We start from the raw sequence: 13061 nt of genomic DNA on the forward strand, positions 1-13061 counted from the left end.
TAAATAAGCTGGATCATTCTGTACATTACATTTAACTGAACTCATCGTTGAAAATTACTCTTGACATGACCTTCGCTTAAATTGCTCCTTATTCCTCGTATTTTTAATCCTTCGTTTTTAAATCACGGATACCTTGACCTGCATTGTATGATCACGAGATTTAAGGTCGAATTCCATAATTGGCCGAAAATACACTTGACAGTAAATACATGCATACATGATGCATCTGAACATTTCTACTTTTCACCGAAACGCAGTATCGAATTACATGACCTCGTAAAAATATTTTTTCTCATATGTTTCATAAATATATTTGATTTTGCACATGACAGTTGTATAATAAAATATTTCAGATAAATTTTTATTTTACTTTAATTATTTCATTTTCTCTCATGTTAAATATATGTTCTTATAATTTATTTTGATACATAATTTATTGTTACTTCTAATCAGACCGCGGATTACATGTATTTAACAATGAAAGAAGAATTTTAACAAATGATCTTACAACAAATGAAGCTGTTAATTAGTAAAATAGATTTCATTCTCATTTTTGTAGTATTAGAATATGTGAAAACAGATTGGAAAATTACACAATCGTATAAATTGTATAAAGTGTTTTTTTAAATATTACATACTTAAAATATTCGACTGAGGTTGAAGTGACTTTCGTTAAAAATAGTGGTTATTTACTAAATTAGTACTTGCTATTTAAATAATACTTACATTATTCCTAAAATCAGGATAATATTTATTAATAAAATGTTACAGCTTGAAACAATTTGAAAAGAGAAGGGAAAAGTTATTTACGTGTAGACTCAATACAATGTTATTTTATTTCCAATATAGCTATTTATTATTATTCTCTCTCCAATTAAATGATAACACCATTGTCAGTTCATATTAAAATATTTTACACGAATGTTCGGTTGATTCACAAAAATGTCAGTCATTAAAAAGATTCCTATTGTCCGTATGTTCTTTCGTTCTCATCGCGTTTGATATGAACTATCACATGTAAAATTATTAGTATCACTAATGCTTTTGTACATTATCTGGGCAAAACACCATCCTGTCTTCCTGTCATTTTGAAATACTTTGAATTGACGTTCGTAAAAATGTACGGCGCATTTTCGTTTGGGCATAAAACTCTTTCGAATATCTCCGGCAAACCGTGATCCGTTTTGCTTCCGACTGGTTCGAGCATGTTGTTCCACAACAGATTGGCTCCTAAGAAAATGGAAACACCAGAGTAATAGATTTAACTTTCATTAACACGTTGACTGCCACGAAAATTTTCAGTGTTTTTTGTATCGCTTATTCTTTAGTAGGAAAGATAAAAGGGAACAATTATTAATTATTAGATACAGTATTTTCGCAATTAGTATCCGAAAATCGGGACTTCAACTGTTTGTCTTTTGAAGAAAAGAACGGTACGAATCAAAGAACAAGAGATCCGAACATCGCAACGAACAAAGCAAACAGATGAATGGACATAAATACAATGTTAAAGTTTTTTATTTTTCACGTTTATTGATTGAAACTTTTATCAATTGAATTGTGAAATTTCTCTGATTGAAACGAGGCCAAGCACGATATATTTTAGAACATATTTACTTATTAGATAAATTACAATAGTTCTATAACACTATAGATAAAGTACGATCTGCTAGTAAATTCTGATTCAAAGTATGTCATGTTTAGTTTTGTTTTGATCAGAAGAATCTCGCAAATGTGTTAATAAAAGTTTCATTTACAAAAATTCCCTTGCAACAAAGTTTTATCATGGCGTTATTATCTCGCCGATATCTACCACCACTGAACAGTGTGTCATAACTAAACGACGTACCAGGTGCTACATAATCGCGAGAATACTGCATCGAAATTTTTACGTTACACTGTTATCCACCTAATTATGATATGAAACATTTTTATTCGAAATCAGTTATCTTACAAATTATAGTTGAAGCCATGGATTTCAAAACAGCACAAGTCAACCAATCAACATTTCGAGAAAATTAATCTTTCTTTTCATCCGTGTTCAATCATTAATTATCTATTTTATTGATTCTTGCTGCAAACATTGTCTACACATACATCATGATTGTGTGTACATTTTTAGTATTATTAAATGGGTCTGGGTAAGTTAAAAATGGTAAAATCAATAACTCGTATGTATAACGTTAAAAAGTGCACTTTTATTGTTTTGGAATTCACGACTTTGTTTTCAAGTAACGTATAAGCTCCGGTTATCGGTGACCACCGTGGTAATCAACGTGTTCATAAATAACGGTATTTGATAATACAGCAACAATTGGTAAACGAAGATAATTCTCGATACCAGTTCGTCTGGATCTTACCCAGTGCATGCCCCTTTTGACTAAAATGAAAACAGTCGTACGTGACCAAGGTGGGATCAATTGGCGACGCTTTGTTTGGATCTGCGTTCGGAGCATTGAATAATTTAATAAATGGCTGTAACACGACTGTGAAATCCACTGATTTGTCGTATCTAAAGAAATTGATACCTTTTATGTTAATAGTAATGATTAATTAATTAAATAAATTTTTAATTGAATGAACATTTAAATTAAATTCGCTAATTAAAAATAGATCTAACTTGATGGGTTACAAATGTGACTTAAGATTTCTTAGAGAACCTTACCTTCCTGAACTTATTAGAGATTCTACTGCTTGTTGGTAAAGATGTACCATTTTGGAGGCTGTAATGCTCGGTTGACTGCCTCTATGCATGCAAGCGCAATATAATGGATGCAGAATGCTACACATAGCACTTCGAGGAACTCTAATGGATACTGTAACATCTGCAACAAGGATTGGTAGTTTTATTTGAGTATTTCCTTATTAATAATATTCTATTTAATCGTGATATTTACATTATTGAAATTAGTAATTTTATTATTTTATTAAGTATTGTTTTGATATATATTTTATACCATCGAAAAACATAACGTAATAAAATATAAAATATGAAATGCAGATGCTTTATGAATATCCGATAGTTACAATATTCCATCGTTACCGAACACCTCATAATGCAATTGAATTATTTTATAGAAGCAATAATAAATTTGTCGTATCTAAAAAGAAACAACACAATTTTTCACATTACAATACAAATTTTACTTCCACTTTATTAACAAGGCAGCGCAGGAATTTATTAATGTTTATAGAACTAGGAAATATTAATATCTATATAAATAAATAATAAATAATTTCTGAATAATTGCATTCGGAAAATCTAATGTTATTGTGGTAAAAAAGTACTCTTGCTTAATACCAATAACTATACAATCTCACTTATTATTGGCATTACTTATTATAGATATATTCCGATTAATCAAAATGAGCAAACAAAATTATAAGACGAACAACGTGAAATTAAACATAAACATAAACATAAAATATTAAACTTTACAAGTAAACTATACAGTAATACTCCTGTGTATGAATTAATTACCTATAACTGGCACGAGGTTGACTAGTGTACGAGGCAAAGCAATTTTCAAAAAGTCCAGCGCTCTTCGTAAATGAAGAGCATAACGAACTGGTGAAAACTGTGCCGGATTGAAGCACTGCGCAGAACATATGTCATTTGCACCGAAAAAAATGGTGACGAGCTGTAAAATGCAAAAGTGTCTTAAAAAATCAAATTATTTAATGTCTCGAAAAAATAAAAACTAAATGCTTTAAACAGTACTTAAAGAGTATCATATTTAGTACCCCTAAGTAGCACTGATGATAACTTAAATATTTTAGAATAATTGGAAATATTACGTACAGAAAAATTTACTAAAATAATTAACAATAATTCATTAAAATTGATTAGTTTCTGTAAGATTAGGTTGCTTTTTCTAATTAAATTAAATACCATGACTGTCATTCATTTCTATTATGATTTACTTTGTCGCATACAACTACTCCCACTTGACTTAAACAATTTTGAATTCCGAGTATATACCTTCCATTGTCGTTTAACATCGACTTTTGGATCGCTTTTGATCCTTTGCACCAGAATTCGAGCCTGCTGCAACGCGTCTTCCGTAGCTGCGACAGGAAAAGCGATGTTCAGTTTCGCTTTACCTGAAATAAATTCGCCTGTGCCCGTCGAGTAACCTGACAAATTGGGATTGAACACCTATTCGAAAAATGAAAAGTAAAGGTAAAACTTTCTAAAATTGAAAATAAAAGTTTCAAATTAACAAGTTACAAATTAAAGTAAAATAAATATTTCTACAGGTTTTTAATCAAATTCACAACACATCGGCGAATATTTAAAGCATCGATATTTCCTCCTTATTATATTTTTTAAATATTTTGTAAAGAACATAAATTAAATTTAGTAAAATATTGTTGCTATGTAAACTATAAAGATGTAGTAAACACAGAAATAACTTCTAACTGTAAGGCATGCCGGTCACGGTCGTGAAACTATGTTATTCCGTTTAAGTTGATTTTACGGAGATTACACACTTAACGCGGTTAATACCTTTAATAAATTAGGAACGGTTAAGAACCGTCTCCAATCACCTTGTCCACCCACACACCAGCTAACTCCGCGGGCTTCTATAAACGTTCCAATTGCGTATTCCTCTAGAGCACCGCTTCCTGCGACCAAAGAATCGCCTAAACCACCGACAATGTCTATGTCGCCTGGTCTTAAACGATGCACACTGTCAGGAGCAGAGCGAGACCTAAATACGAAAGAACGAACTGTATTAATGTAAGAAGTATATAAATAAATAAAAGAAATTATATTATTATAGAAAAGATTATAGAAAAATAAAGAATATTCTTATAAATATAAAAATAAATAAACAAAATAAATAGATAACGAAGGAGGTTACATTATGTACAAAAAGAATTCAAAAAGTTCTCAGACAATGATTATTTGAAAATAGAATACTTACTACAATAATAAATAAAATATATGCGTAAACTTTTGAGATTTGTTTCAGTAGGTATTTATATTTTACTTAAATGGAACATGTGTTGAAAACAAAGCTTATATAAAACTTATATAAAATGATATATAAATCTTATATAAAGAATTCTAATTGTTGTTTCTCTATTTACATTTTTCGGTACTTCTTGAACACCCCACGTATAACTATAATAATTAAACAGCGGATCTTTATGAAAAATAAAAATTTCTCAAACCAATTCAAAGAAACAAAAGTTACATGGTAATGAATTTCTTTTATTGAGAAATTTAATAAGAATTTCAATAAATCTATTTTATAAAATATAATATCATATTTATATTATGTTTTATTATAAACACGTTATTATAATAGCTATTGAGAGAAATTCAATTACGTATATACCTTCCAAATGTAACGTTGCAGGGAAAGGGAATATAATGTGGAATTTGGGGTTGACTTCTTATTCCACTGCGTAGAATTGGATAAGTAATCCCTTTGCTATCAGTCTCAGCCTGAAACAATAATTCTATTCAAAAGTTACACAAGCATATAAACTTTATTTTTAAGTATGTAGTTTTAGCTTGTAAATATGCTTTTATTTATATAAAATAAATTTTAGATAGCCTTATAAATAATATTATTTTAATGATTTGCTGTTAACGATCCTTTACTAGTTGTGCATGAATGCCTATGAATATTTATTATAACCGAATGTAAGACGTACGTATATCTTGACAATTTGGAACACATATTTTACAATAAATATTTTTGCAAGATTACTCAGCGCAACCCAATGCGAGGAATAGTAGGATAAAATACCTTAATTCGTCTACCATTAGTCGGTCTTATTACAAATTATAGTTGAAAATATTTTAACACTAGAACTACCAGATGGGCAAAAAATGACCTACTCCCGATTTCTTCTTTTTCAAATTTTGAAATGATAACAAATTATTCTCTGAGAAGTTGTTGGAAAAATTGTTTTCATAATACGGAAACTGAATTATAAGTCAGTCGAAATCTCAATAGATGCACTTTTAGCGTTTTCATTAAAAGAAATTACAAAACAGCAATTCTATTGTACGGTAGTTTCAGTGTTAATAATTGTTTTCGTAATTCTGTTTCGTGTTTACAAACTGACTACTGTGCTCTTTAAAAATAGACTCTATAAAAATAGAGAACAGGTGATTAATGAACTCATGTCAAATAAAACTAAAGTTCTCGTGTTGAATAAGTCATTTTTTACCAACATTAAACACTTTTATATTTCTACTTTTATACGTTCAGTAAATTCAAATGATCATGCCACTTTGTTCAAATTCTTCTTAACTATATGTAATACTTAAATCACACTACTTCAAACTTTCATAGCTTAAAATATTCATTAAATGTAATCTGTAGGATGCGACATTGAAATTAATTGTATTCAAATAAATTGGGGTAATTTATTAACTTTACGAAAAGATATATTTTATATATCTTATTTATATATCTGTTACATATGTATATTTTCAACCGAATTCGACAAGAATATATGTCAGATCAAGTTATAATATACATACATTATAGCCTGACCTGATATATTAGTAGGTTTATATTATAATGTATACGTTATAACTTGACCTGATATAATATTCTTGTCGAATCGGTTGAAAATTTGTATCGCCAGTCTGACACGATATTGTAGGAGAAGGATTTAAAAGAAAACAACACTTTTTTATAATATTTATTTATGTTACGACGACTCAACATACTCCACAAAGAACGTGAAACTTTCAAAGCATGCTTGTTTCCGGTACCGACACTTCCACGTCCGGTATACTAGCTAGCATGTTTCGTCACAGTTTCAGCCTTTGCTGATCGCCGAAGTATTTGAGTTTGGCACACGACTCACGCAGTTGCTTTTGCTTTCTTTTATTTGCATTGTGTCACGGTTTCTTTGTTTAAATATTGTTAAATAAATGAATGATACATACGTATATTGCTTGTAATAAATAAATATTAAAATTATTGACTATTTCTCTGTTCGTTGCGAATTATAAACGTTTATTTTAAATTGATCTAAATAAAGTGATCATTTCTTGCCTCATATTCTGAAAGATTGTGAAGTCAAAAACAATTGATTATTTCTGAATTATTTATAGTATTGTTAGAAACTGATATTATGCATGAGAAAATGGTTAAAAATAATTTGTCTTACCTGAAATTGAAATATATTAAATAATGTGTTCTTCGTTATTTCCGTGTAAAATGCAAATATTTATATATTAATGGCGAAAATGTTTCGAAAATGTTTTGAAAATCGATTTGAAAATAAGTCAAGTTTGTTTTTCTAACATTTCAAATTATGTCAGAAATATTATTTGTCAGAATATCCGTCGAATATTATTATCTTTTTAGTTTTACATTCAGCTAGTGTTTCAGTAAAATGTTTTAAAATATTTTCCTTATTTGTCGGATTTGTTAACCTGCTTGTTAACCATCACCAGTGACGCGTGTCAGTCAAATTGGGACTCCAGTTCAATTGAAGCCAGACCGAGGCCAGCCATTCTATCGAGTCCGCAGACAAACGAAAAGAAAAGTTCTGGCCTTTCTCCAATTGTTCCGTATGCAAAGCACTTTTCTTTTCGATCGCCTGGTCGTCCTTCCGGTTTGATAATAACGCGAGCAGCGAGGCTCGTGAGATTAACGCGTCACGATTTGTCCCGTTATCAATTGGACTTTTTTTTATTATTTTATCCTTTGTTATATAGAACTTATACTTTATATTTTATTCTTATCTCTTATTACATTAGAAATTATCTCATTAACGACCTTAAAATTTGATAAATGAATCGCAAATTAATCGCTCTTGTAAAGCTCTTCACTTTCATCGGTTTAGTGTTATCGTTGTTATAATTAAGTAAAAATGATTGAATTTGAAATCTTTATTAAAGAATAATGAATACTGTGAGATTATTATCTTTATATCCCGATAATGTGAAATCAAAAATATTCGAAACTAATTTAAGTATATTTAATACCTCTAAGAACAGTTTCTTTTAATTAATTACTAATGAAAAAGATAATTCAATATTTATTAAAACTATCATAACGGATATTATTTATTCAGGTTATTCTTTCCGAAAAATCGTTAAGTAAGTTTTTAAACCAGTAGCGAGAACTAATCTTTATTAGCACAATAAATAACGTTTAATGAATGAGTCACATTTAGATTATTTCGATCTCGGTGTTTCTTGAAATCATTAAAAAAAGAAAAACTATTATAAATGGAAGATTCCAAGGTGGAGGACACCATGAACCATCTGATTAACGGCATCGGAATTAGCTCTCCAATCACGTTCGGTTCTTCGCATAGTTTCAGTCCTCGCATGCTAAAACATTTTTTTCCGGCGATCTCTACGAGCAACTTTTCTACTCGTCAGCCGGGTTACCAAATTAGCCAACAATGATGAATCCGATTCGTCAATGTATTAACTTTCACTTATATCGAAGTATTCACGACCAAAATATATTTACGAGGGTAACAACCGTAATTAAAATGTTTACAACGAGAGAAATCTTCCCAGAAAGTTAAAACATTTAGTTAACAGTATCCTTGTTACTGTACAAAGTAATTATTAATCACGAAATTACTATTAATGTGTTATTATATTATATTATATTATATTAATATTCTTATATTAATTATTATTAAAATTATTATATGAACTTCTGAATATTACTACATAAAAACAGAATTACCATAACTTTAAGAAATATTCCAGATTACATATTTCATTCCAGATTACATATTTATATATTGTCGTTCAGAGATTAGAAATCACCTGTAATTTCTCTTTACGAAAGACAATGCGATATAAAAAGAATAATGGGTTTCAAGAAATCAACAATTGCTGTTTAACTGAAGTATTTCTTAATAATCTTGACCCGAAATACTCACCTTACCCAATTGAAGCACGTTTCGTAATAAACCAGTGAAGGAACTTGTCACCGTTGACACTAAGACTAATATCACCAGCAAATTCATCTTCTTCATCCCCATGGTGCCTGCTAACCTTTTCCACGTGGAGAAGGTTTCCGAACTTCCCGGGAAAATTGTGAAGAAAAATTCTTTTACGACACTTTTACTTCAATTGACAAGTAGCCTTTTTTCCATGTTTCTGAAAGAATCATTGTTCTTGAGGATATATTTCAGCGAATAAAACTTTCTCCACTATTCCTTCCCATCAAAGTCACTGCATTCGAAAAGTTCGAATGTGAATCTTTTACACAAGTAGTCCGGATCCTTTTTGCAGGTACGTATATACGTGCTGAATACGTAATGGCAGCAACAAAATTTAAAACAAAGTTTACGTCGTTCACAGGTGAATTTTTAATTCAGGTGGAATTCTTCCGTTCTTTTGCTGACGGAAGAAGCTGCTTCGAAAAAGTGAAGTATAGTGTTGGTCCCTTAAATTAAATTCCACTTATAAATTATATTAAGAAAAACGTAATGTAGATTTAATGAATATATACAATCAATAATTTACTCTGGTACTTAATCAGTTGGGTAATGTTCATTGGTTCCCACGATTTCATTTTTATAGAAAGATGTATGGGACATTGGCATCTGTTTATATGCGAAAGTCAGAAACTAATATTACTTTCCTAGCCACCGTGTATATATTAAATATATAATCTATATAATTTTGGAACAAATTATAGATCTTTTAACGAGTATAAATTTCAAAATACAGAATGTTGCAAAGATTTATGCAGTAAAAAAGTGTATGTATGTATTTCTTGGTAAGAAAATTATTTACTGATTCTTGTTTAGCAATTTTCAACAACTTTTTATATTCGCTGAATTAATTCAATTAATACTTTTACGTGTATTCCAATGGAAATTTTTTGTAATTTTCTTGACATGCTCTCTTTTTTCGTTGCAAACGTTGATTTTACCTTACTATTATCTTTATCTTGCTACTTAACTGTTTTATACTAAATAAAAATAATATTAATAATTCAAAGATGAAATTATTAACCTTGACGTTTATATGGAATTTTAATATCTACGTTTCAAAGATGTAAATTACTTATTGAGAACTTAAAGAATTCTAAAAAAGTAGAATAAAAAAAATTGTTATCAAGTAGTATTCTTACGAATCTCTAATGTAAATAAAAATAACAAGGCCGTTAGTGAACAGTTCGTTAATAGAAACTAAACGTATTATAATTAACATTGTCATTAATCAATTTATTTTATTTTACCGAAACAATGTTGCAAATGTATTTACAAAAAATATAAAACAAAGATAAATAGTAAATCATTGAAAGTTAAATATTTCCTGAGACCCGATAAAAAATGTCAACAATTCAAGTATCATGAGCAATGGTTGACACTAAGAATGTTGACGGTATATTCACAAATCAGTTATTTTTAAAGGACACACATTATGTAACTCTTTTTCGGCTAGTTCCCTTCAAACTGAATATAAAAGATTAATGCTACCACGGGTTACGTAACAAAAAATTGTAATTTGAGTAGGTCAGTCACCGAATATAATATATCCTACAGAAGCACGCCAATTTTAAAATCTTTCACATTTTGAATTAATACAATGCAAAATTCTGTCAATAATATTTTCTATTGTTTAAAGATCAAAGTGTTATTTCAATTTAAACATTATATTCGTTTAAACAAAGCGATAAATATTTGAACGTTAAAATAATATACAGATTTTATTAAAATTTCAATAAGTAATAAACACATTTTTTGCAACCAGACTAATTGTTTAAACATTTTTCATCTATTTATGTGTCATATGAATCAAGGTGACATACGATTCCCGCAAATGATTTCAGCTACAAAAAACATAAAAGCTGTATTACATATGTATCTCCTTCATTAATCACAGATGACGAACCAGAATTACGTATTGATTTCTTACGGTTACTTTTTCAATTTAAGAAACCACTTAGTCAAGCTGCTCGTCTATCTCTTAATTATTCTCTTCCATGCTGCCGAAAAATCAAGAAAATATTTTCTTTTTCAGAATTCTCGATATTACTATGCATCTACATATACATCTCTGACATCCTTGCTGCTACCGACCTATACATTGTATCTCGTCAATCGTTTCAATAATCTTCTTGACGCAACTAATGTGTTTTTTTGCATTATCACAGAATAATTATAGTAAACCCGCGTTTATAAAAAGAACATTACTTCGCAGTATTATATTCGACGTCCGTCAATAAAGTTTAAAACCCAAATTCGAAAAAAAGTATATCGATCCAGGGTAAAGAAATGAAGTATCAACGGCACTAGGAATGTTGAACAGTGTTGAAAAAAATAATCTCTTAATCTCTCCCGATTCATCTTCTCACTAATATAGTGACGACAGAATAAACGTCGATATTATCCCCACTCAAGAATCTTTTTTCATTATTTTCTTCAAAATCTTTAATGCTAACGTTTACACTAATATCAACATTTCTATTTCCATGTGTTTGTTGTCATTTATTTATTACTTGTTACTTCAGTTTCTGTCGCATTTTTCATGGTCCTGAAGTGCAGCAGAAACTTCAAGGATGTATTATTCACCAGCAAAATCCAGTTTCATCATTGGAACGTTCAGCACACACTCTTTTGCCACTTTGTCGTTTGATTTTCGTTAGTCGTTCGAGAAATGTTACCGGTCACGTACGATACACTTGATCACCTTTCATCGATAATCACCTGATACTCACAGAGTATGGCACAGGACATGAATGAAGACCGCCAAGGGAAGACTTACGCTTGTCCATCGATGGCCCCTCTACTTTTCTTTTCTGAACGGAATACCTGTGTCCTTTCGTATTCTTTTACGGTAACAAAGCCATCGTACGTGAGTAAGAGTGGCCAAGCCGAAGTGTTACCCTTCTAGTGGCGCTAACACGTATTTGCGTCATGTTGTCACTAAAAACCATCCATCATATTTGTTGTCTCTTCTACGGCAGGTAATGAGGCTTTATTGTACATAAACATCAACAACAAGGTGCAATAGAGTGTCGTATAACGGATTAACACGTTTGTTACCTATGTCGCACATTCGTGACAACTGTTTCGTACTTTTTATAAAAACAGCTAAGTAAATTACTTTTACGTAAACCTTTAAGATTAATTATAACCTTAAGATACCTTTTAAAATTTACACTGAAAATTATTTCATCGCGTTTAATCAGTTTTCCTAAATTGACCTTATCGACTTTTCCTATAAAGTTAATTTATCGGTATGTATTAATTTTATAATCAAATTCATTTAACATATTCACTATCGCGAGAATTTTTAGCGGTTTGTGTAATATTAAAGTTATTCTTTCGTAACGAGGGCAAACGGTATTAGAATTAATTATTAATGAATCGGTATGATAGTTCTTAAGTTACACTGTTATTTCGTTACTTCTGTTACGACGTGTTTCGACTTGACATCTTTTTTTCTTTCTGAAGTTGCTTTTAAGCAATTTGGAAGATCCGGTTATCGGTGTATATTAATTTTACAGTAAAACTAATATAATGGTACATATTAATTTTGTAATTATTACAGAAGATGTCCAAAAGCTAATTATCTTAACCCTGTTGCCGTTCTCCAGTCTATTTGACTTAATCACTTTCTCATTTCTCTAGCATCATCTTGTTTCTCTAGTTTCTTCCAAATTAATCACATCCGCATTTTGTGCAAGATAATTTGAATTTGACCCATACAGATGGTATATTTGACTTAATAAAATATTGTAATTACAAAGACCGTTTGTTAACAGAACTATTAACTGGTAGCTAAAATAAACATTAATTCCGTAACATTTTCTAAAAATATATAAAAATTTGTACTCTCATATACCAGCCATAACATTAACTCTATTTTCATCAAAACAGCCTTCATTTTATTGATTTACTAAATTAATGCTTAAAAATGCATTTATTCTCAATTAATTAAATCGACTTCTCTGCTTATTGTACTCTACTAATTATAGAAACGAAAAATCATGGGAATGGTAACTGGAAGTGTTCACACAGAGTAATCAAATGTCATTTTTTAAATGTCGCAGATCGACCTGTTTTGATCCTAGCTGTGAGAGGCACGAAATATT

The 13061-nt window shown here is 29.9% G+C and overlaps 1 protein-coding gene across 6 annotated transcripts; it reads right to left on the reverse strand.

The window, feature by feature from the left end:
• Positions 1-872: 872 nt before the first annotated feature.
• Positions 873-11788, reverse strand: LOC116431484 (phospholipase B1, membrane-associated). 6 transcript variants are annotated; one of them, XM_031987301.2, is made up of 9 exons: positions 11536-11788; positions 8890-9365; positions 5349-5458; positions 4511-4715; positions 3983-4159; positions 3482-3641; positions 2666-2825; positions 2361-2512; positions 912-1230 (listed from the first exon to the last, which is right to left on the reverse strand). In XM_031987301.2, the coding sequence occupies exons 2-9, from the start codon at positions 8989-8991 to the stop codon at positions 1052-1054; spliced, it is 1245 nt and encodes a 414-aa protein (XP_031843161.1). In that variant the 5' UTR covers positions 8992-9365; positions 11536-11788; the 3' UTR covers positions 912-1051. The 6 variants fall into 6 exon arrangements, with proteins under 6 accessions (XP_076230525.1, XP_031843161.1, XP_031843071.1 ...); XM_031987211.2 differs by having other exon boundaries at positions 8890-9398; XM_031987396.2 differs by having other exon boundaries at positions 8890-9259; positions 11463-11788.
• Positions 11789-13061: the final 1273 nt, after the last annotated feature.

The sequence above is a fragment of the Nomia melanderi genome, chromosome 1 (assembly GCF_051020985.1).
Source record: "Nomia melanderi isolate GNS246 chromosome 1, iyNomMela1, whole genome shotgun sequence".
Taxonomy (NCBI): Eukaryota; Metazoa; Arthropoda; class Insecta; order Hymenoptera; family Halictidae; genus Nomia; species Nomia melanderi.

What these genes read in the sequence shown, in the direction of transcription:
- LOC116431484 (XM_031987301.2), bottom strand. Translation starts at nt 8,991, where the DNA reads ATGGGGATGAAGAAGATGAATTTGCTGGTGATATTAGTCTTAGTGTCA. An exon ending in TGCAACGTTACATTTGGAAG is followed by an intron (nt 4,716 to 5,348) that starts GTATATACGTAA and finishes TTTCGTATTTAG; the next exon opens with GTCTCGCTCTGCTCCTGACA. An exon ending in CAACCTCGTGCCAGTTATAG is followed by an intron (nt 2,826 to 3,481) that starts GTAATTAATTCA and finishes TCCTTGTTGCAG; the next exon opens with ATGTTACAGTATCCATTAGA.